General features: G+C 50.8%; 1 protein-coding gene across 1 annotated transcript; it reads right to left on the bottom strand.

Annotated features, from left to right (window-relative positions):
- Positions 1-11,231: 11,231 nt before the first annotated feature.
- Positions 11,232-20,484, bottom strand: LOC130593607 (lysine-specific demethylase 6B-like; the record flags this gene model as incomplete). Its single annotated transcript, XM_057398887.1, has 5 exons — positions 11,232-11,400; positions 14,846-14,994; positions 18,713-18,781; positions 18,905-18,969; positions 20,279-20,484. Coding segments are annotated over 5 exons (658 nt in total), but the record flags the coding sequence as incomplete, so codon positions are not given.
- Between the last annotated feature and the right edge of the window lie 296 nt (positions 20,485-20,780).

Here is a 20,780-nt window from a genome sequence, read left to right as displayed (position 1 = left end):
AAAAGAAACGAAAAAATGCTTAAAACGACTTAGAAAATGGAAATAAAAAAAGGGTTAGTAATGGCCAAAAGTGGCTTAAAACATATTTGAAAGTAACAAGAATGCATAGCAAACAGGGGGAAAACTGGTTTAAATTTGATAGAAATGGGGAAAAATGGGTTAGAAATGAGCGAAAAACTCTGAAACCAGGAAAGAATTGGGCAAAAATTAGCAAGGAAAAGGAAAAAAAAGCTTAAAAGGGGTTGAAACGTGGCAAAAATAGGATAGAAACTGCCAAAAATGGATTAAAAGGGGTTAGAACTTGACAAAAATGGGTTAGGAAAGGGGAAAAATCACTTAAAAATGGTTAGAAATTGAGAAATTTGGGTTAGGAAAAGAAACGAAAAAATGCTTAAAACGACTTAGAAAATGGAAATAAAAAAAGGGTTAGTAATGGCCAAAAGTGGCTTAAAACGTTTAAGAAAGTAACAAGAATGCATAGCAAACGGGGGGAAAACTGGTTTCAATTTGATAGAAATGGGGAAAAATGGGTTAGAAATGAGCCAAAAACTCTGAAACCAGGAAAGAATTGGGCAAAAATTAGCATGGAAGAAAAAAAGCTTAAAAGGGGTTGAAACGTGGCAAAAATAGGATAGAAACTGCCAAAAATGGATTAAAAGGGGTTAGAACTTGACAAAAATGGGTTAGGAAAGGGAAAAATAACTTAAAAATGGTTAGAAATTGAGAAATTTGGGTTAGGAAAAGAAACCAAAAAATGCTTAAAACGACTTAGAAAATGGAAATAAAAAAAGGGTTAGTAATGGCCAAAAGTGGCTTAAAACGTTTAAGAAAGTAACAAGAATGCATAGCAAACGGGGGGAAAACTGGTTTCAATTTGATAGAAATGGGGAAAAATGGGTTAGAAATGAGCGAAAAACTCTGAAACCAGGAAAGAATTGGGCAAAAATTAGCAAGGAAAAAAAAAAAAAGCTTAAAAGGGGTTGAAACGTGGCAAAAATAGGATAGAAACTGCCAAAAATGGATTAAAAGGGGTTAGAACTTGACAAAAATGGGTTAGGAAAGGGGAAAAATAACTTAAAAATGGTTAGAAATTGAGAAATTTGGGTTAGGAAAAGAAACCAAAAAATGCTTAAAACGACTTAGAAAATGGAAATAAAAAAAGGGTTAGTAATGGCCAAAAGTGGCTTAAAACATTTAAGAAAGTAACAAGAATGCATAGCAAACGGGGGGAAAACTGGTTTCAATTTGATAGAAATGGGGAAAAATGGGTTAGAAATGAGCGAAAAACTCTGAAACCAGGAAAGAATTGGGCAAAAATTAGCATGGAAAAAAAAAAAAAAAAAGCTTAAAAGGGGTTGAAACGTGGCAAAAATAGGATAGAAACTGCCAAAAATGGATTAAAAGGGGTTAGAACTTGACAAAAATGGGTTAGGAAAGGGGAAAAATAACTTAAAAATGGTTAGAAATTGAGAAATTTGGGTTAGGAAAAGAAACCAAAAAATGCTTAAAACGACTTAGAAAATGGAAATAAAAAAAGGGTTAGTAATGGCCAAAAGTGGCTTAAAACGTTTAAGAAAGTAACAAGAATGCATAGCAAACGGGGGAAAAACTGGTTTAAATTTGATAGAAATGGGGAAAAATGGGTTAGAAATGAGCAAAAAACTCTGAAACCAGGAAAGAATTGGGCAAAAATTAGCAAGGAAAAAAAAAGCTTAAAAGGAGTTTAAACGTGGCAAAAATAGGATAGAAACTGCCAAAAATGGATTAAAAGGGGTTAGAACTTGACAAAAATGGGTTAGGAAAGGGGAAAAATAACTTAAAAATGGTTAGAAATTGAGAAATTTGGGTTAGGAAAAGAAACGAAAAAATGCTTAAAACGACTTAGAAAATGGAAATAAAAAAAGGGTTAGTAATGGCCAAAAGTGGCTTAAAACGTTTAAGAAAGTAACAAGAATGCATAGCAAACGGGGGGAAAACTGGTTTCAATTTGATAGAAATGGGGAAAAATGGGTTAGAAATGAGCGAAAAACTCTGAAACCAGGAAAGAATTGGGCAAAAATTAGCATGGAAAAAAAAAAAAAAAAAAAGCTTAAAAGGGGTTGAAACGTGGCAAAAATAGGATAGAAACTGCCAAAAATGGATTAAAAGGGGTTAGAACTTGACAAAAATGGGTTAGGAAAGGGGAAAAATAACTTAAAAATGGTTAGAAATTGAGAAATTTGGGTTAGGAAAAGAAACCAAAAAATGCTTAAAACGACTTAGAAAATGGAAATAAAAAAAGGGTTAGTAATGGCCAAAAGTGGCTTAAAACGTTTAAGAAAGTAACAAGAATGCATAGCAAACGGGGGGAAAACTGGTTTAAATTTGATAGAAATGGGGAAAAATGGGTTAGAAATGAGCGAAAAACTCTGAAACCAGGAAAGAATTGGGCAAAAATTAGCATGGAAAAAAAAAAAAAAAGCTTACAAGGGGTTGAAACGTGGCAAAAATAGGATAGAAACTGCCAAAAATGGATTAAAAGGGGTTAGAACTTGACAAAAATGGGTTAGGAAAGGGGAAAAATAACTTAAAAATGGTTAGAAATTGAGAAATTTGGGTTAGGAAAAGAAACCAAAAAATGCTTAAAACGACTTAGAAAATGGAAATAAAAAAAGGGTTAGTAATGGCCAAAAGTGGCTCACGTTTAAGAAAGTAACAAGAATGCATAGCAAACGGGGGAAAAACAGGTTTAAATTTGATAGAAATGGGGAAAAATGGGTTAGAAATGAGCGAAAAACTCTGAAACCAGGAAAGAATTGGGCAAAAATTAGCAAGAAAATAAAAAAAAAAGCTTACAAGGGGTCGAAACGTGGCAAAAATAAGATAGAAACTGCCAAAAATGGATTAAAAGGGGTTAGAACTTGACAAAAATGGGTTAGGAAAGGGGAAAAATAACTTAAAAATGGTTAGAAATTGAGAAATATGGGTTAGGAAAAGAAACCAAAAAATGCTTAAAACGACTTAGAAAATGGAAATAAAAAAAGGGTTAGTAATGGCCAAAAGTGGCTTAAAACATATTTGAAAGTAACAAGAATGCAAAGCAAACGGGGGAAAAACTGGTTTAAATTTGATAGAAATGGGGAAAAATGGGTTAGAAATGAGTGAAAATCTCTGAAACCAGGAAGGAATTGGGCAAAAATTAGCAAGGAAAAAAAAAGCTTAAAAGGAGTTTAAACGTGGCAAAAATAGGATAGAAACTGCCAAAAATGGATTAAAAGGGGTTAGAACTTGACAAAAGTGGGTTAGGAAAGGGGAAAAATAACTTAAAAATGGTTATAAATATACCTCTTTGGTCAGTTTGGGTCAGGTGTCCTGTCTCTGCTTCCTCCCGGCTTCCCCTCCTCCCTGGCAGAGCATGAGGCTCACAAAGTCCTTGGCCAAACCAAAACATCGCTATCAGCTCTGTTCCCGAGCTGAAAGTCAAAACACTGCACTGCACCAGCTACCAAGAAAGAGGAAAATGACTGCTACTGCTGAACCCAGGACAATTGAGAAATTTGGGTTAGGAAAAGAAACCAAAAAATGCTTAAAACGACTTAGAAAATGGAAATAAAAAAAGGGTTAGCAATGGCCAAAAGTGGCTTAAAACGTTTAAGAAAGTAACAAGAATGCATAGCAAACGGGGGGGAAACCGGTTTCAATTTGATAGAAATGGGGAAAAATGGGTTAGAAATGAGAGAAAAACTCTGAAACCAGGACAGAATTGGGCAAAAGATAGCAAGGAGAAAAAAAAAAAAAAAGCTTAAAAGGGGTTGAAACGTGGCAAAAAAAGGATAGAAATGGCCAGAAATTGTTTAAAAGGGGTTAAAACTTGACAAAAATGGGTTAGGAAAGGGGAAAAATAACTTAAAAATGCTTAGAAATTGAGAAATTTGGGTTAGGAAAATGTCGTGGTTTAAACCCAGTCAGGTAACTTGTTCACTCACTCCCAGTCGCTGGTGACCTGGAGACATCTAGTTGATGGGCTATAAAAGCATTACACAGCAGGCAACGGCATACAATTGAGTTCACTGGCTGTTTTCCCCTAAAATCAAATCCCCTTGAGGTATACATCGGACTTCCCCATCTTCCCGCATTACCCACCAAGTATATCCAGGTCCCTGAGCAAAAGCAATCCCACGAGTGGGTTTGCCTTTACCTGAAGCAGGAATAACCCAGACTGTCTTCCCCAGCAAATTCTTCATATGCACCACGGGAACTTTGTCCCCCTCTACAATATGTAAAAGTTCTGACTGGGCTGGGCCAGCCCTGTTGGCAGATCCTCTGGTGTTGACCAACCAGGTGGCCTTTGGTAAATGTGTATCCCAGTGCTTGAAAGTTCCCCCACCCATCACTCTCAGTGTAGTTTTTAACAGCCCATTGTACCGTTCGATTTTCCCAGAGGCTGGTGCATGGTAGGGGATGTGATATACCCACTCAATGCCATGCTCTTTGGCCCAAATATCTATAAAGTTATTCTGGAAATGAGTCCCATTGTCTGACTCAATTCTCTCTGGGGTGCCGTGTCGCCACAAAATCTGTTTCTCAAGGCCCAGGATGGTGTTCCGGGCAGTGGCATGGGGCACAGCGTATGTTTCCAGCCACCCGGTGGTTGCTTCCACCATGGTAAGCACATGGCGCTTGCCTTGGCGGGTTGGTGGCAGTGTGATATAGTCAATCTGCCAGGCCTCCCCATATTTATACTTCAACCATCGTCCTCCATACCAAAGAGGCTTTAACCGCTTGGCTTGTTTAATTGCAGCACATGTTTCACACTCATGAATAACCTGGGCAATAGTGTCCATTGTTAAGTCCACCCCTCGGTCACGGGCCCATCTATATGTTGCATCTCTGCCCTGATGGCCTGAAGTGTCATGGGCCCACCGGGCCAAAAATAATTCACCTTTATGTTGCCAATCTAAGTCCATCTGAGCCACTTCAATCTTAGCCGCTTTATCCACTTGTTGGTTGTTCTGGTGTTCCTCAGTGGCCCGACTCTTGGGTACATGGGCATCTACATGACGTACCTTCACCACCAGGTTCTGCACCTGGGCAGCAATATCTTTCCACAGTGCAGCAGCCCAGATGGGTTTACCTCTGCGTTGCCAGTTGTTCTGCTTCCATTGCTTCAACCACCCCCACAGGGCATTTGCCACCATCCATGAGTCAGTATAGAGATAAAGTACTGGCCACTTTTCTCGTTCAGCAATGTCTAGGGCCAGCTGGATGGCTTTCACCTCGGCAAATTGACTCGATTCACCCTCTCCTTCAGCAGTTTCTGCAACTTGTCGTCCAGGACTCCATACAGCTGCCTTCCATCTCCGATGCTTTCCCACAATACGGCAAGAGCCATCAGTAAACAAGGCATACTGCTTTTCACTTTCTGACAGTTTATTATATGGTGGGGCCTCTTCAGCACGCACCACCTCCTCCTCTGGTGACATTCCGAAATCTTTGCCCTCTGGCCAGTCCATGATGACTTCTAGAATGCATGAACGACTGGGAATTCCTATTCGAGTTCGTTGTGTAATTAGTGCAGCCCATTTACTCCATGTAGCATCAGTTGCATGCTGTGTAGAGGAGACCCTGCCTTTGAACATCCAGCCCAGCACGGGCAGCCGGGGTGCCAGGAGGAGCTGTGCTTCAGTGCCAATCACTTCCGAAGCAGCTCGAACCCCTTCATAGGCTGCCAGTATCTCTTTCTCAGTTGGGGTATAGCTGGCCTCAGATCCTTTGTATCCCCGACTCCAAAAGCCGAGGGGCCGACCTCGAGTCTCCCCTGGAGCTTTCTGCCAGAGGCTCCAGGTAGGACCGTTCTCCCCAGCTGCAGTGTGCAGCACATTTTTTACATCTGGCCCGGTCCGGACTGGTCCAAGGGCTACCGCATGAACTATCTCGCGTTTAATTTGCTCAAAGGCTTGTTGCTGCTCAGGGCCCCATTTAAAATCATTCTTCTTCCGGGTCACATGATAGAGAGGGCTTACAATCGAACTGTAATTTGGGATGTGCATTCTCCAGAACCCCACTGCACCCAAGAAAGCTTGCGTTTCTTTCTTATTAGTTGGTGGAGACATTGCTGTTATCTTGTTGATCACATCTGTGGGGATCTGTCTACGTCCATCTTGCCATTTTATTCCCAAAAATTGAATCTCCTGTGCAGGTCCCTTGACCTTACTCCGTTTTATGGCAAAACCGGCTTTCAGCAGGATTTGGATTATTTTCCTCCCTTTCTCAAAGACTTCTTCCGCTGTATCGCCCCACACAATAATGTCATCAATGTATTGCAGGTGTTCTGGAGCTTGCCCCTGTTCCAGTGCAGTCTGGATCAGTCCATGGCAAATGGTAGGGCTGTGTTTCCACCCCTGGGGCAGTCGGTTCCAAGTGAACTGGACACCCCTCCAAGTAAAAGCAAACTGTGGCCTGCACTCTGCTGCCAAAGGAATGGAGAGAAATGCATTGGCAATATCAATCGTGGCATACCACTTGGCTGCCTTTGACTCTAGTTCATACTGAAGTTCTAGCATGTCCGGTACGGCAGCACTCAATGGTGGTGTGACTTCATTCAGGCCACGATAGTCTACTGTTAGTCTCCATTCTCCATTAGACTTTCGCACTGGCCATATGGGGCTATTGAAGGGTGAGCGGGTCCTGCTGATCACCCCCTGACTCTCCAGTCTACGGATCAGCTGATGGATGGGAATCAGGGAGTCTCGGTTGGTGCGATATTGCCGCCGGTGCACTGTTGTGGTCGCAATTGGCACTTGTTGTTCTTCAACTTTCAGCAACCCCACAGCAGAGGGATCTTCTGAGAGACCAGGCAAGGTGGACAGCTGCTCAATTTCCTCAGTCTCCAAAGCAGCAATACCAAAAGCCCACCGGTACCCTTTTGGGTCTTTGAAGTACCCTCTCTTGAGGTAGTCTATGCCGAGGATGCATGGAGCCTCTGGACCAGTCACAATAGGGTGCTTTTGCCACTCCCTCCCAGTCAGGCTGATTTCAGCCTCCAGCACAGTCAACTCTTGGGATCCTCCTGTTACTCCAGAAATATAGATGGGTTCCACCCCTTGACAGCTTGATGGCATCAGGGTACACTGTGCACCGGTATCTACTAGAGCCTTATACTTCTGTGGGACTGATGTGCCAGGCCATCTGATCCACACAGTCCAGTAAATCCGATTGTCCCCTACCTCCACCTGGCTGGAGGCAGGGCCCCTCTAATGGTCGTCACAGCATTGGACACTTAAGTCGTGTTGAAAGGGATTATTCTTCGTTATCACAGGAGCTGGAGTAAAATCAGCTCTTCCACTCCATCTGGGAAACTGCTCACCAGAGACTGAAGCCGTAGCTCTCATGGGACGATCAGTCTTGGCCCTTGCTCCCCTCTTCAGTTCACTCACCCGTTCCTCCAAAGCTGAAGTAGGTTTTCCATCCCACTTTGTCATGTCTTCTCCGTGATCCAGCAGGTAAAACCATAGGGTACCCCGTGGCGTGTACCTTCTGTATCTCCTCTCTCGAACAATAGGACGTCTTTTGTTAATAGCTGAGACGTGTGTTGGTACACGTGAGGAGCTGGATAAATCAGATACATCGTCCCTCAATTTGTCGAGGTCCTGGGACAGTTTTTTCACAGCTGAGATAATGGAAGGAGTGAGATTGTCTTCGAACTCTCGGAGTTTATGAACCATTTCATCCACTGTTAGTGGTACTATGTCATTCCAGGTCACTGCTGCCAATGAACGGGCATATGATGACGGTGCATTCCGTGTAAGTTTTCGCCACATGGGTCGTGTACATTCAACTTCATCTGGATCTATAGGTGTATCCCCGTTATTCGGCTTGATGTGATAGATCATCTCTACGATGGCCGATTCCCTCAGAGACTGGATGCCTTTGTCTATAGTAGTCCACTTGGCCGAACGACTCGTAACATCGTCCTTGTACGGAAACCTTTCTTTCACAGCTGCCAAGAGCCGCCTCCAAAGGCTGAGGGACTTTTTCTCTCTTGCAATTGCTTTGTCAATTCCCCCTTCTCTAGCAAGTGATCCCAGCTGCTTGGCTTCTGTACCTTCTAGTTCATGACCATCGGCCCCATTGTCCCAGCATCGGAGTAACCAGGTGATGATGTGCTCCCCTGGTTGACGGGTAAAATCTTTTCGCATATTCCGCAGCTCGGTTGAGGTCCGAGGTCGAGAAGTTACCTCTTCTTCTTCTTCTTCTTCGTCATGCGATGATGACTCCTGATCAGATTCTGGACCGGGTGGTGAATTCATTGGTTCTTCATCTCGCTTCACCCTTTTTGCCTCCTTTTTGCTTGTTCTCTTGCGTACAGGGGCAACTGATATTGGTACGAATTGGTCCTCTGGTTTGGCTGCAGTGATTATCACTGCGGTTTGAGTAGCGACTGTACTTGTTGCTGGGGGTGGTGTAGCTACCGTGCTTGGAGCTGGGGTAACCGCGCTGTCTGTTGCAGTTGAAGTTTGAGCAGCTGCTGTACTTGCCACTGGGGTAGCTGCACAGTTCATTGCAGCCAAAGTTTGAGTAGCGACTGTCACTTTGCCCTCAAATCCGCCGACATTCTTTTCCTTTTGAAGGTGCTGGATAGTGTTGAACAAGGCCCTGTAAGCATAGGCCAAGCCCCAGCACGTTGCCGTGATTTGTCCATCTCTGGTATGGCCAGAATGACCACACACCTCATTTAAGTGTTTTACTAATTCTTCTGGATTTTGCAGTTGTTCGGTAGTGAAATTCCAAAATACTGGAGGGGCCCACTGACCTAGATACTTGCCCATACTATCCCACACACCCTGCCACTCATGGCTGTCCAGCCTCTGGGAAAATCTCTCGGTCCTCCTACATCGTCGTTTGACCCCAGACAAGACCCAAACCTGAATCTGCTTAACTCTTGAAATCAGTAGTGGGCAAAACACACTCTGTATGCGTGTTAGCATGGTGATTCCCATCACCATCAGCAAACAAGTCTCAACAGCATTAAAAGGCCATTCAAAAAATTCAAAACTCTCAAATGTAAATGGTCTGGGGGGACGACTAGGAGGGTAAAAGGATATCTCCTTCACAGGTTGAGCACCTGAGAAGGAGAAAAAAGATGTGTAATTGCTAAGCACCTCCATCATATACCTCCCAAAGTATAAAGGTGGTGACCACACTGGGAACAAAAGCCAGATCAGTTTCATGATCAATGATTCTATTGTATTACAAATCATTACCATAAAGTACAATGGGATAAAAACCTTAGCCCAAGCCCCACACTTGAAAAACACTAATACAGCCAATACCGGATGGACGTAAGATATGGTATACTGAAACTGTGAGATCAAGAGGAAAAACCTTGAGAGCCAATAAATCAGCATTGTGACGAGTGACTATCAATCCAGTCAGATCTGTTCTTATCTCAACCCCTCGTGCCCCACGTTGGGCGCCAAAAAGAACTGTCGTGGTTTAAACCCAGTCAGGTAACTTGTTCACTCACTCCCAGTGAGTGGTGCCGAGCTGACAACAATCAAGGTCCGTGTCCGTCTCCCCCCCCCCCTGCACCGGGGCTCTCCCCTTCCCCGCACCCGGAGGAACGGGGAGGAGGAGCGAGAGAGTGCAACTCCTACGGGTTCAGACAAGAACAGTCCAGCAACAAATCACCACCGCTAATATCAGCTAAAATAATGATAAGGGAAAATAACAAGGGAAGAGAATACGATACCACCGGCCAAGAAAACGAGTTCCACCCGGAAGCCCCTGTCCTTCCGGGTAACTCCCAGTTACCCCCCACCCCGGGCATGACGTGCTGTGGTATGGAATGCCTCCCCGGCTAGCCCGGGTCAGGCGCCCCGTCTCTGCTTCCTCACAGCTTCCCCTCCTCCCTGGCAGAGCATGAGCCTCACAGAGTCCTTGGTCAGGGTAAACATCACTTAGCAACAACCGACAACATCGGCTTCACCAACACTGTTCTCAAACTAGAAGTCAAAACACAGCACTGCACCAGTTAACACAAAGGAAAAAACATGACTGCTACTGCTGAACCCAGGACAGAAAGTAACAAGAATGCAAAGCAAACGAGGGAAAACCGGTTTAAATTTGATAGAAATGGGGCAAAATGTGTTAGAAATGAGGGAAAAACTCTGAAACCCGGAAAGAATTGGGCAGAAATTAGCAAGAAAAGAAAAAAAAAAAGCTTACAAGGGGTCGAAACGTGGCAAAAATAAGATAGAAACTGCCAAGAATGGATTAAAAGGGGTTAGAACTTGACAAAAATGGGTTAGGAATGGGGAAAAATAACTTAAAAATGGTTAGAAATTGAGAAATTTGGGTTAGGAAAAGAAACCAAAAAATGCTTAAAACGACTTAGAAAATGGAAATAACAAAAGGGTTAGTAATGGCCAAAAGTGGCTTAAAACATATTTGAAAGTAACAAGAATGCAAAGCAAACGGGGAGAAAAACGGTTTCTATTAGATAGAAATGGGGAAAAATGGGTTAGAAATGAGCGAAAAACTCTGAAACCAGGAAAGAATTGGGCAAAAATTAGCAAGGAGAAAAAAAAAGCTTACAAGGGGTTGAAACGTGGCAAAAATAGGATAGAAACTGCCAAAAATGGATTAAAAAGGGGTTAGAACTTGACAAAAGTGGGTTAGGAAAGGGGAAAAATAACTTAAAAATGGTTAGAAATTGAGAAATTTGGGTTAGGAAAAGAAACGAAAAAATGCTTAAAATTGATAGAAATGGGGAAAAATGGGTTAGAAATGAGCCAAAAACTCTGAAACCAGGAAAGAATTGGGCAAAAATTAGCAAGGAGAAAAACTCACCATTGTGCCCTATGACTCCACCCCTTCCCTTTAGCCCCGCCCCTTTCCCACCCCTCACCATTGTGTCTTACAGCTTCACCCCTTCCCTTTCGCCCCGCCGCTTTCCCATCCCTCACCATTGCGCCCTATGACTCCACCCCTTCCCTTTAGCCCCGCCCCTTTCTTACCCCTCACCATTGTGCCCTATGGCCTCGCCCCTTTCCCATCCCTCACCATTGTGCCCTATGGCTCCGCCCCTTCCCTTTAACCCCGCCCCTTTCCCATCCCTCACCATTGTGCCCTATGGCTCCGCCCCTTCTCCACCCCTCCCCATTGTGCCCTATGGCTCCACCCCTTCCCTTTAGACCCGCCCCTTTCCCACCCCTCACCATTGTGCCCTATGGCTCCGCCCCTTCGCCCACCCCTCCCCATTGCCCCCCATGGCCCCGCCCCTCCCCTTTGGCCCCGCCCCTCGCCTGTCGCAGAAGCCGCTGATGGTCTCCCAGTAGTGCTCGTGCACCGCGAACCACTCGCAGTCTCCGGGCCCGATGTTGATGTTCACCGAGCAGAAGTTGTTGTTCTCCTGGTGGCCTGCGGGGACAGCGCCCTCATGGCACCCCATAGCGACACATAGGGACCCATAGCGACACATAGGGACCCATAGCGACACATAGGGACCCACAGCGACACATAGGGACCATAGGGACACATAGGGACCCACAGCGACACATAGGGACCATAGGGACACATAGGGACCCATAGCGACACATAGGGACCATAGGGACACATAGGGACCCATAGCGACACATAGGGACCCATAGCGACACATAGGGACCCACAGCGACACATAGGGACCCATAGGGACCCATAGCGACACATAGGGACACATAGGGACCCATAGCGACACATAGGGACCCATAGCGACACATAGGGACCATAGCGACACATAGGGACCCACAGCGACACATAGGGACCATAGGGACACATAGGGACCCACAGCGACACATAGGGACCATAGGGACCCATAGGGACCCATAGAGACCCATAGGGACACATAGGGACCCATAGCGACACATAGAGACCCATAGCGACCCATAGCGACACATAGGGACCCCACAGCGACCCATAGCGACACATAGGGACCCCATAGGGACACATAGCGACACATAGGGACCCATAGCGACACATAGGGACCCATAGCGACACATAGGGACCATAGCGACACATAGGGACCCATAGCGACACATAGGGACACATATCGACACATAGGGACCCACAGCGACACATAGGGACCCATAGCGACACATAGGGACCCATAGCGACACATAGGGACCCATAGCGACACATAGGGACCATAGCGACACATAGGGACCCATAGCGACACATAGGGACACATATCGACACATAGGGACCCACAGACACATAGGGACCCATAGCGACACATAGGGACCCATAGCGACACATAGGGACCATAGCGACACATAGGGACCCATAGCGACACATAGGGACCCATAGCGACACATAGGGACACATATCGACACATAGGGACCCACAGCGACACATAGGGACCCATAGCGACACATAGGGACCCATAGGGACCCATAGCGACACATAGGGACCCATAGCGACACATAGGGACCCATAGGGACCCATAGCGACACATAGGGACCCATAGCGACACATAGGGACACATAGCGACACATAGGGACCCATAGGGACCCATAGCGACACATAGGGACCCATAGCGACACATAGGGACACATAGCGACACATAGGGACCCATAGGGACCCATAGCGACACATAGGGACCCATAGCGACACATAGGGACCCATAGCGACACATAGGGACCCATAGGGACCCAGAGACCATAGGGACACATAGGGACCCAGAGAGACCCACAGAGACCAATAGGGACCATAGGGACACATAGAGACACATAGGGACACATAGGGACCATAGGGACCCATAGAGACCATAGGGACCCATAGGGACACATAGGGACACATAGGGACCCAGAGAGACCCATAGAGACCTATTGGGACACATAGGGACACATAGGGACCCATAGAGACCATAGGGACCCATAGGGACACATAGGGACACATAGGGACCCAGAGAGACCCAGAGAGACCCATAGGGACCATAGGGACACATAGGGACACATAGGGATACATAGGGACCATAGGGACACATAGGGACACATAGGGACCATAGGGACACATAGGGACACATAGGGACCATAGGGACCCATAGAGACCATAGAGACCCATAGAGACACATAGAGACACACAGAGATACATAGGGACCCAAAGGGACCCATAGAGACACATAGGGACACATAGAGACCCATAGGGACCCACAGAGACCCATAGAGACCCACAGGGTCTATATACACCCAATCGATGTCACCCCATCGTTGTCATCTCACAGTGTCTATATACACCCCATCGATGTCACCCCATCGTTGTCATCTCACAGTGTCTATATACACCCCATCGATGTCACCCCATAAATGTCACCCCACAGGGTCTATAATCACCCCATCAATATCACACCATCAACATCACCCCATCAACATCACCCCACAGTGTCTATATACACCCCATCGATGTCACCCCATCGATGTCACCCCCCACTGTCTATATACACCCCATTGATGTCACCCCATCGATGTCACCCGATCGACGTCACCCCACAGGGTCTATATACACCCCATCGATGTCACCCCATTGATGTCACCCCACACTGTCTATATACACCCCATCGATGTCACCCCATCGACATCACCCCACAGGGTCTACATACACCCCATCGATGTCACCCCATCGATGTCACCCCACACTATATACACCCCATCGATGTCACCCCATCGACATCACCCCACAGGGTCTACATACACTCCACCGATGTCACCCCATCGATGTCACCCCACACTATATACTCCCCATCGATGTCACCCCATTGATGTCACCCCACACTGTCTATATACACCCCATCGATGTCACCCCATCGACATCACCCCACATGGTCTACATACACCCCATCTATGCCACCCCATCGATGTCCCCCCCCACTATGTACACCCCATCAACCCATGTCACCCCACTGTCTATATACACCCCATCGATGTCACCCCATCAACGTGACCCCCCAGTGTCTATATACACCCCACTGATGTCCCCCCACACTGTCTATGTACACCCTATCGACGCCACCCCATCGATGTCCCCCCACACTATGTACACCCCATCGATGTCACCCCATCGATGTCACCCCACACGATATACACCCCATCGATGTCACCCCATCGACATCACCCCACAGGGTCTACATACACCCCATCGATGTCACCCCATCGATGTCACCCCACACTATATACACCCCATCGATGTCACCCCATCGACATCACCCCACAGGGTCTACATACACCCCATCGATGTCACCCCGTCGATGTCACCCCACACTATATACACCCCATCGATGTCACCCCATCGACATCACCCCACAGGGTCTACATACACCCCATCGATGTCACCCCATCGATGTCACCCCACACTATATACACCCCATCGATGTCACCCCATCGACATCACCCCACAGGGTCTACATACACTCCACCGATGTCACCCCATCGATGTCACCCCACACTATATACACCCCATCGATGTCACCCCATCGACATCACCCCACAGGGTCTACATACACCCCACCGAAGTCACCCCATCGATGTCACCCCACACTATATACACCCCATCGATGTCACCCCATCGACATCACCCCACAGGGTCTACATACACCCCATCGATGTCACCCCACACTATATACACCCCATCGATGTCACCCCATCGACATCACCCCACAGGGTCTACATACACCCCACTGAAGTCATCCCATCGACGTGTCATGTGTCTCCCCCCCCCACACTGTGCACACCCCCCCCCCCCGCCAGCCACCCCACTGCGGGTGCTCAGCCCACCGTCACCCTCCCGCCGCCCCACCGGCTGGGTGCCGTCGCGGTGCCGTCGGCGCACTCACCGGGGGTGCGGCTGCCCGGCACCTTCATGTAGAGCTGCACGGTGTTCATGCCCAGGATGGTGTGCCCCACATGGCTCAGCATGTTCCCCGTGGACGACACGCGCATGAAGGCCGGGAGCTTGAGCAGCTCCTGCAGCTGCGGCTTCCACCTGTGGGGGAGACGGATAGGGTGGCACCCGTGGGGCACGGCATCCATGGGGCACGGCACACAATGGAGGTGGCACCCATGGGGCACGGCACACAATGGAGGTGGCACCCATGGGACATGGCACCCAACAGAGGTGGCACCCAATGGAGGTGGCACCCATGGGGCACGGCACACAATGGAGGTGGCACCCATGGGGCACGGCACACAATGGAGGTGGCACTCATGGGACACAGCACACAATGGACACGGCATCCAATGGAGGTGGCACTCATGGGACATGGCATCCAATGGAGGTGGCACCCATGGGGCACGGCACACAATGGACATGGCATCCAATGGAGGTGGCACCCATGGGACATGGCACACAATGGAGGTGGCACCCATGGGACATGGCACCCAATGGAGGTGGCACCCAATGGAGGTGGCACCCATGGGACACGGCACCCAATGGAGGTGGCACCCATGGGACACAGCACACAATGGACACGGCATCCAATGGAGGTGGCACTCATGGGACATGGCATCCAATGGAGGTGGCACCCATGGGGCACGGCACACAATGGACATGGCATCCAATAGAGGTGGCACCCATGGGACACGGCACACAATGGACATGGCATCCAATAGAGGTGGCACCCATGGGACATGGCACCCAATGGAGGTGGCACCCAATGGAGGTGGCACCCATGGGACACGGCACACAATGGAGGTGGCACCCATGGGACACGGCACCCAATGGAGGTGGCACCCATGGGGCACGGCACACAATGGACACGGCATCCAATGGAGGTGGCACCCATGGGACATGGCACCCAATGGAGGTGGCACCCAATGGAGGTGGCACCCATGGGACACGGCACACAATGGAGGTGGCACCCATGGGGCACGGCACACAAGGGACATGGCACCCAATGGAGGTGGCACCCAATGGAGGTGGCACCCATGGGACATGGCACCCAATGGAGGTGGCACCCATGGGACACGGCACACAATGGACATGGCATCCAATAGAGGTGGCACCCATGGGACATGGCACCCAATGGAGGTGGCACCCAATGGAGGTGGCACCCATGGGACACGGCACACAATGGAGGTGGCACCCATGGGGCACAGCACACAATGGACACGGCACCCAATGGAGGTGGCACCCATGGGACATAGCACCCAATGGAGGTGGCACCCAATGGGGCATGGCATCCAATGGAGGTGGCAGCCATAGGGCACAGCACCCATGGGACATGGCACCCAATGGAGGTGGCACCCATGGGACACGGCACACAATGGAGGTTGCACCCATGGGACACAGCACCCAATGGAGGTGGCATGCATGGAACACGGCACCCAATGGAGGTGGCACCCAATGGAGATGGCACCCATGGGGCACGGCATCCAATGGAGGTGGCAGCCATAGGACACAGCACCCATGGGACACGGCACACAATGGAGGTGGCACCCATGGGACACAGCACCCAATAGAGGTGGCACGCATAGAACACGGCACCCAATGGAGGTGGCACCCAATGGAGGTGGCACCCATGGTGCATGGCATCCAATGGAGGTGGCATCCATGGTGCATAGCACCCAATGGAGGTGGCACCCATGGGGCACGGCAGCCAATGGAAGTGGCACCCATGGTGCATAGCACACAATGGAGGTGGCACCCATGGGGCACAGCACCCATGGGGCACGGCACCCAATGGAGGTGGCACCCATGGGACATAGCATCCAATGGAGATGGCACCCATGGGGCACAGCACCCAATGGAGGCGGCACCCATGGGACATGGCATCCAATGGAGGTGGCACCCATGGGACACGGCATCCAATGGAGGTGGCACCCATGGGACACGGCACACAATGGAGATGGCACCCATGGGGCATGGCACACAATGGAGGTGGCACCAATGGGGCACGGCACCCAATGGAGGTGGCACCCATGGGGCATGGCACACAATGGAGGTGGCACCCATGGGGCATGGCACCCATGGGGCACGGCACCCAATGGAGGTGGCACCCATGGGACATGGCATCCAATGGAGGTGACACCCATGGTGCATGGCACCCATGGGACACGGCACCCATGGGACATGGCACACAATAGAGGTGGCACCCATGGGGCACAGGACACAATAGAGGTGACTCCCATGGGACATGGAACCCAATGGAGGTTGCAACCATGGGACACAGCACCCAATGGAGGTGGCACCCAATGGAGGTGGCACCCATGGGACACAGCAACCATGGGACACGGCACCCAATGGTGGTGGCTCCCATGGGACACAGCACCCAATGGAGGTGGAGCCCATGGGACATGGTACCCAATGGAGGTAGAACCCATTGGAGGTGGCACCCATGGGACATGGCACCCAATGGAGATGGCACCCATTGGTGTGTTGTCCATGGACCACATTATCCATGGGATGTGTCACCCATTGGAGATGTCACCCATGGAAGGTGGCATCCATGGGGAGTGTCACCCGTTGGACATGTCACCCATAGGTGAGCCCCATCACCCACTGGTGAGCCCCATCACCCATAGGTTCCCCCATCACCCATAGGTGAGCCCCAACACCCATAGGTGAACCTCAACACCCATAGGTCCCCCATCACCCCTAGGTTCCCCCATCACCCCTAGGTTCCCCCATCACCCATAGGTTCCCCCATCACCCATAGATGAGCCCCATCACTCATAGGTGCCCCCATCACTCATAGATCCCCCATCACCCATAGGTCCCCCATCACCCATGGGTGAGCCCCATCACCCATAGGTGAGCCCCATCACCCATAGGTGAGCCCCAACACCCATAGGTTCCCCCATCACCCATAGGTGAGCCCCAACACCCATAGGTGAGCCCCAACACCCATAGGTTCCCCCATCACCCATAGGTGAGCCCCAACACCCATAGGTGAGCCCCAACACCCATAGGTTCCCCCATCACCCATAGGTGAGCCCCAACACCCATAGGTTCCCCCATCACCCAAAGGTGAGCCCCAACACCCATAGGTGAGCCCAACACCCATCGGTTCCCCCATCACCCATAGGTGAGCCCCAACACCCATAGGTGAGCCCCAACACCCATAGGTTCCCCCATCACCCATAGGTGAGCCCCAACACCCATAGGTTCCCCCATCACCCATAGGTGAGCCCCAACACCCATAGGTGAGCCCCAACACCCATAGGTGAGCCCAACACCCATAGGTTCCCCCATCACCCATAGGTTCCCCCATCACCCATAGGTGCCCCCATCACCCATAGGTCCCCCATCACCCATAGGTGTCCCCATCACCCATAGGTGTCCCCATCACCCATAGGTCCCCCATCACCCATAGGTGCCCCCATCACCCATAGGTCCCCCATCACCCATAGGTGTCCCCATCACCCATAGGTGTCCCCATCACCCATAGGTGCCCCCATCACCCATAGGTGAACCCCATCACCCATAGGTGCCCCCATCACCCATAGGTCCCCCATCACCCATAGGTGCCCCCATCACCCATAGGTCCCCCATCACCCATAGGTGTCCCCATCACCCATAGGTGTCCCCATCACCCATAGGTCCCCCATCACCCATAGGTCCCCCCATCACCCATAGGTTCCCCCATCACCCACAGGTGCCCCCATCACCCATAGGTCCCCCATCACCCATAGGTTCCCCCATCACCCACAGGTGCCCCCATCACCCATAGGCTCCCCATCACCCATGGGTGCCCCCCCCTCACCTCTTGGCATCCGAGAGGTCGATGTTGGTCCCAAACTTGATGATCTGGTGGGATTTCTGGTCGGGGTTGCTGGGGGGTTGGGGGGGAGGACACATGGGGACACCCATGGGTGCCATGGGGTCACCAGGGTGTCACCCATGGGTGCCATGGGGTCCCCAGGGTGTCACCCCCCCATAGAGGGGCTGGCCCTACCTGGGGGGGGTCTCTGTGGTGCTGTCAGGTTCCTCGGCCTCCTCATCCTCACTGTCCTTGTCCTCCTGTGGGGACGTCACCATGGCCCCATTGCCCCCATTGCCCCATTGTCCCCATCGCCCCCATTGCCCCCATTGCCCCATTGTCCCCATAGCCCCCATTGTCCCCATTGTCCCCATTGTCCCCATCGCCCCCATTGTCCCCATCGCCCCCATCGCCCCCATTGTCCCCATCACCCCCATTGTTCCCATTTCCCCCTCACCCCCATTGCCCCATTACCCGCATTCCCCCCATTCCATCCATAGTCCCCATTCCCCCCATAGCCCTCCTTACCCACATTGCCCCATTCCCCTCATAGCCCCCATTGCCCCCATACTCCCATCACCCCCATAGCCCCCATTACCCCATAACTCCCACTGTCCCCATTACCCCCATTACCCCCATTGTCCCCATTCCCTCCATAGCCCCCCATTCCCCCATGTCCTCCATTGCTGCCATTCCCCCCATCACCCCCATTACCCCCATCACCCTCATTACCCCCATGTCCCCCCATCACCCCCATTACCCCCATAGGCTGCATTCCCCCCATCACCCCCATGTCCCCCATCCCCCCTGTTACCCCCATCACCCCCATTACTGCCCTCACCCCCATTCCCTCATCACCCCCATGTCCCCCCATCACCCCCATGTCCCTCATTGCTTCTATCACCCCCATTACCCCCCTCACCCCCATTACCCCCATGTCCCCCATCACCCCCATCACCCCCCTTACCCCCATTTCCCCCATCACCCCCATGTCCCCCATCCCCATTACCCCCATTACTCCCATCACCCTCATTACCCCCATCACCCCCATTAAACCATCACCCCCATTACCCCCATCACCCCCATTCCCCCATTACCCCCTCACCCCCATTACCCCCATCACCATCACCCCCATTCCATCACCCCCCTTACCCCCATCACCCCCATCACCCCATCCCCCCATCACCCCCATCTCCCCCATCCCATCACCCCATTCCCTTCATCACCCCCATCACCCCCCTTACCCCCATCACCCCCATGTCCCCCATCCCCATTACCCCCATCACCCCCATTACTCCCATCACCCTCATTACCCCCATCACCCCCATTACTCCCATCACCCTCATTACCCCCATCACCCCCATCACCCCCATTACCCCCATCACCCCCATTCCCCCATTACCCCCTAACCCCCATTACCCCCATCACCCCCATCACCCTCATCCCATCACCCCATTCCCTTCATTACCCCCATCACCCCCCTTACCCCCATCACCCCATCACCCCCATTCTCCCCATCCCCCCCATAGCCCCCCATCCCCCCTTAGCCCCCCACGTCCCCCCCCTTACCTGCAGAGCCTCCTGGAAGGACGAGGCCTGGTACTGGGCGTACTTGGCGATGGTGGTGTGGGAGCGGCTGCTGGCGCAGGGCCACACCTGCCGGGTGCCCGAGAGGTCCCAGTTCTGGTCCGAGGGCTGCTGGACCTGGGTGCGCACCTCAACGGCGTGCTCCCCGCTGGCCTGCACCAGGGTCTTGGTGCTGAACAGCCCCAGGTCTGGGGGGGGGATAAAGGGGTCAGCGGGGCACCCATGGGTGCTGGGGGATGGGTTATGGGTGATGGGGATGGGTGATGGGTGATGGGGATGGGGGATGGGTGATGGAGATGGGTGATGGGTGATGGGGATGGGACCTGCACCAGGGTCTTGGTGCTGAACAGCCCCAGGTCTGGGGGGGACATGGGGATAAAGGGGTCAGCGGGGCACCCATGGGTGCTGGGGGTGGGTTATGGGTGATGGAGGTGGGTGATGGGTGATGGGGATGGGACCTGCACCAGGGTCTTGGTGCTGAACA

Source organism: Pezoporus wallicus, unplaced genomic scaffold, assembly GCF_028554395.1.
Source record: "Pezoporus wallicus isolate ANWC-B61680 ecotype Strahan unplaced genomic scaffold, APGP_CSIRO_Pwel_v1 contig_7792, whole genome shotgun sequence".
Taxonomy (NCBI): domain Eukaryota; kingdom Metazoa; phylum Chordata; class Aves; order Psittaciformes; family Psittacidae; genus Pezoporus; species Pezoporus wallicus.
This window is presented reverse-complemented; position numbering and strand designations above follow the sequence as displayed.